We start from the raw sequence: 3,879 nt of genomic DNA, 5'->3' as shown, positions 1-3,879 counted from the left end.
TTCAATTTTTAAGTTCTTCAATTTTTAAGTTCTTCAATTTTTAAGTTCTTCAATTTTTAAGTTCTTCAATTTTTAAGTTCTTCAATTTTTAAGTTCTTCAATTTTTAAGTTCTTCAATTTTTAAGCTTTTTAATGCCTTCAGCCTTCCCCTAAAGGACTGTTTAGATTGGACACGAGGACTGCTTTTCCGAGCTTTTCTCCAAGACAAGCCCCAGCACCGGTGCCCCCGGCAGGGAAGGAGGCAGCTCCGCTTACCCTCCTCCAGGGATAGATGTAGGCGATGTCCATCAGGGTGTAATACTCCTTCAGGGGCTCATCTTCGTAGAGAACTTCCACCTGGCGCAGGGGACAGCGTCAGTGCCCCGGCACGGGGGCAGAGGCACCGCCAGCCCCCCCGGAGCCGCTCACGGGGCAGCGCAGCTTTGCCGTCCCTGCGTGCCTCTCCCAGAGCCGGGGGCTGCCGGGGCTCCCGGCACTGCCCTTGCCAGAAGCCGGAGTTAAGTTCACAGTTTACATGCAACGCGCCATAAGGGACGGATCCTGCCCCAGCGCCCACCCGCTGATGCAAAGCCCGGGCTGCCGCGGTATTTGGGAGCTGGCAAAGCACAGCGTATCTGCAGCAGGGGACGCAACACAGGACAGCCAAAATGGCATCGGCCCCTCCGAGCCCACCGGAGCGCACCAAAAGCCGGGCAGTGATGGGACCCCGGGCACACACTCACCTTGTACTTGCTGGGAACATCCATCTTGTTGCGGAGGAACTTGGCCAGGTGCATGACGGTCATCGCGGCGGGACAGCGCAGGAACCGCACCCCGTTCTTCTGGGGACGCAGCAGGAGGGAGCCAGGGGGAGAGGCGTTGCTGAGAGTCCGCCGTGCAATTAATGGGCAGTCCCCACCTCCTTCAGCAGGCGGTCTGGGGTGCCCTCCTGTCCCCCCCACACCCCAAAAGCCCGGGAGGCAGCTAGACACGGAGCTCTCCGTGCCACGGTCCCACCACACTCACCTTCTCCTTCTCCAGGTCCCCGTTCTCGACGGTCCCTTTCTTCTCCTCTCTGGGGGGAGAAAAGCAAACACAGGACAAAGTTTGTGGAGGAATAAAAAGGCGGAGAGAAAAAATAACCCGCCAGAAGGGCTGTCCACGGAGGGGCTACAAGGGGAAACATCCAGTGACCTTCAGCCAAGCTCTGGCTTCACCACCCCTGACCACATACATGCCCAAGTTGCTGCGTTTCCGATCCAGCGCACTGCAACCACTGCCCAGGCTGCCGCCATCCCTGCCTCCCTCTGAACCGCTGCTCCGGACGCCAGTGACACCCTCGGAGGCCACCACCGGCACCGGGGACGCGGCAGGCCTTGGGCTCTGCTGCCTGGGAAGGAGCCTTCCCCTGCCTGCCCAGGGAGCAGCGATGCCGGGACCCCGCTGCCATAGCAAGCACCCACAGAGGATGCAGGATGGGGGACCCGGGCAGATGGGTTTTGGGTGCTCCTCTGTCCATTCAAGCACCCCGGGAGACGCTGAGCCCCGAGCAGGGGCTGCGTCAGCCATCACCACCTGGCATCTCAGCTCCGTCTCTCGAGTGGGAAGAGAGGGCGAGAGTTTATTCTCAACCCTCAAACCCGGGCAGAGGCTTAGCAGCAGCCAGAAAACGATACCTGGACCCTTCATAGAACTCTATGGACAGGCTGACGATCTCGTCGTCTGTCAGGTTCCCCTTGTCCTGCTCGGAGACTTCCCCGCGATCTTCGTTGGACCCGTTGGGAACTGCGGGAGCAGAGGGAGGGAGAGGCTGAGCCGTTGTGGGGGGCACAGCCGGGGCGAGGGGGGGGTCCCCGGGGCTGACACTCACCCTCTGCCATGGGGTAGGCCGCGTAGAAGTCGCGCCGCCTTTTCATCTCATCTGCGGGAGAAGGGAAGAGGAAGGTGAGGGGGAAAAAAAAATCACACCAAGGGGGAGATGGGTGGAAAGAGAGGGGAGCAAGAAGAAGCCCCGGATTGCCGAGCGCCTGCTCCCCGCCGGCAGCTCAAGCACGAGCTGCCTGGTGCAGACGGACCCGTAGGAGAGCAGTTGCTTTAGCAGGAGCAATCAAGTCGTACCAGTAAAACCCTCGGAGCGGCTGCAAATCCGCTGCTGTGAGAATGCCTTTATGGCGGCTCGACTGTCCTCAGTCTTTCCACACCTGCAGACCCCCACACTTTTTCCCCCGAGGACGGGCAGGCACTTGGAGAGCAAATCCGCGGCTCCTGCTCCCAGCTTTGCTTTCCGTGGTTCCCCCCAGCAGCAGCCCCCGGGCTGCCGGAGCGTGGGATGGGCACTATCCGGACGGACCCATCCCTGTCCGTTCACACCATGCATTTTCCTGCAGTCCCCGTTACACGGGCAGGGGCGTGCGTGGGCAGCGCGAAATCCGGGGGACCAGTTTCACTGGTGGGTGGGAGTGAGTTACAAACAACCCCAAACCCACACAGTTAGAACTGTCCATGGCTGTACCTTTGAAAAGCCCCGGGACCAGTTTGTACACTATGTCCTGTAGGGTTTTGTCCGACCTGGGGGAAAAAAAGAAATAGGAAAAAAGAGAGAGAAATCAGCTGGATGGGAGCGGCTGGCTTCCCGGGGCTGCCGAAAGCTGCCCTGCACCACGCGTGCCCCGGCCAGCCCGAACGCCGCCTCTCCCCATCTCCCTCCCGGGAAACCCCCAGCACAAAGCCCCAGCTCCCCATCCCATGGCGATGCCACAACCCCGTCTCGCAGGGACACCCGTCCACCCTCGCGCTCACCGCAAAGGGTTAACTCTGGAAAAAGAAAGAAAACCATTTCAAAAATCCTTGTAATTGCTAGGGATGATGACAGCAGGATTTTGGGGCCAGGATCCGTTTCAGTAGTCAAAACGATTACAAAAACACACTGAGAACTTACAAAAAAAATTATCTAAGATCAGCAAATGTTTCTGCAAGTTTTAATTTGCATCTAATCTTATTTTTTAACTCGGCTGCAGTTCAGGGCTCAGGCTTTGATTTCCCTCTGTTGTAAGGATGGCAGGACGGTGTCCGCTGTCAGGCTGTTATACAGGAAAGCAAAGCGGATTCCCTAAGATGTGAACATCCCAAGGTAGGATCTTCTAAAGCACTCGAGGAACTGGGGAAGCTCAAGTCCCATCCTCAGCACAGAGCCGGGAACGGGATTTTGCTGGAAGGCTTGGGACCCCGCGGGCACAATTTAAAAGCAGCAGCTCAGCCGAATAAAAAACAATCTCAGAAACAAAGCAAGAGCAGTGGGACTGGTGAAAAGTAAATTATATCTGCAATTATTTCCATTTTAATAATAAGGCCTTTACTTAAAAGAAAAACAAATGACCGTACCCTATATTATTTTTAGCCTAGCCATGTCTTTCATCCCTAATTCCTCGGTGATGTCACTCTGGTTCATGAGGCCCTGCTGTGATTTTATTTATAATACATACCCAGAGAATTTGCTTTATAATTTACAGCAAGCTAATGAAAAAGCAACCTCAGCCGCTTGACTGGCAGCCTTATTACCAGTCGGTCGCTGCTCTTGCATGAGTCAACCCCATTCAGCCCAGCACGGTGGCGCTGGGTGGGGGCCGGGGTGCCACGGGGGATGCGGTGGCCACGCGTGCGCAGCACCCTCGGCACCGCACAGCACCACGACGGGGCGCGGGTGTTTCGGCGCTGCCGCGGCACCGGTTTGGGAAGCAAAGGGGAAAGCAAGCCCCTTGTCGGTGCAGAGAGTTTTCTATGGCACCACATCTGGATCAGGCCCCTGTCACCTGCAGCAGCACCTCTGCCCACGTGTGCCCCATATTTCCCCCGCCGGGACCAAACGGGACGCGAAGGCACCACGCCGCCCCGACAGCCGGG

At 57.3% G+C, this 3,879-nt stretch overlaps 1 protein-coding gene across 1 annotated transcript in view; it reads right to left on the bottom strand.

Moving 5' to 3' along the window:
- Positions 1–138: 138 nt before the first annotated feature.
- Positions 139–3,879, bottom strand: part of PCGF2 (polycomb group ring finger 2) — a 5,194-nt gene continuing 1,453 nt past the window's right edge. The window contains exons 3-8 of the mRNA XM_009274869.1: positions 2,492–2,547; positions 1,850–1,900; positions 1,656–1,764; positions 1,006–1,054; positions 723–821; positions 139–336 (exon numbers count right to left, since the gene is read on the bottom strand). Of these exons, the coding sequence (XP_009273144.1) occupies positions 139–336; positions 723–821; positions 1,006–1,054; positions 1,656–1,764; positions 1,850–1,900; positions 2,492–2,547 (562 nt within the window). The remainder of the gene's footprint in view (positions 337–722; positions 822–1,005; positions 1,055–1,655; positions 1,765–1,849; positions 1,901–2,491; positions 2,548–3,879) is intronic.

This window comes from Aptenodytes forsteri, unplaced genomic scaffold (genome assembly GCF_000699145.1).
Source record: "Aptenodytes forsteri isolate BGI_AS27 unplaced genomic scaffold, ASM69914v1 Scaffold640, whole genome shotgun sequence".
Classification (NCBI taxonomy): Eukaryota; Metazoa; Chordata; class Aves; order Sphenisciformes; family Spheniscidae; genus Aptenodytes; species Aptenodytes forsteri.
Note: the sequence above shows the minus strand (reverse complement) of the source record. Positions and strands in the feature narration are given on the sequence as shown.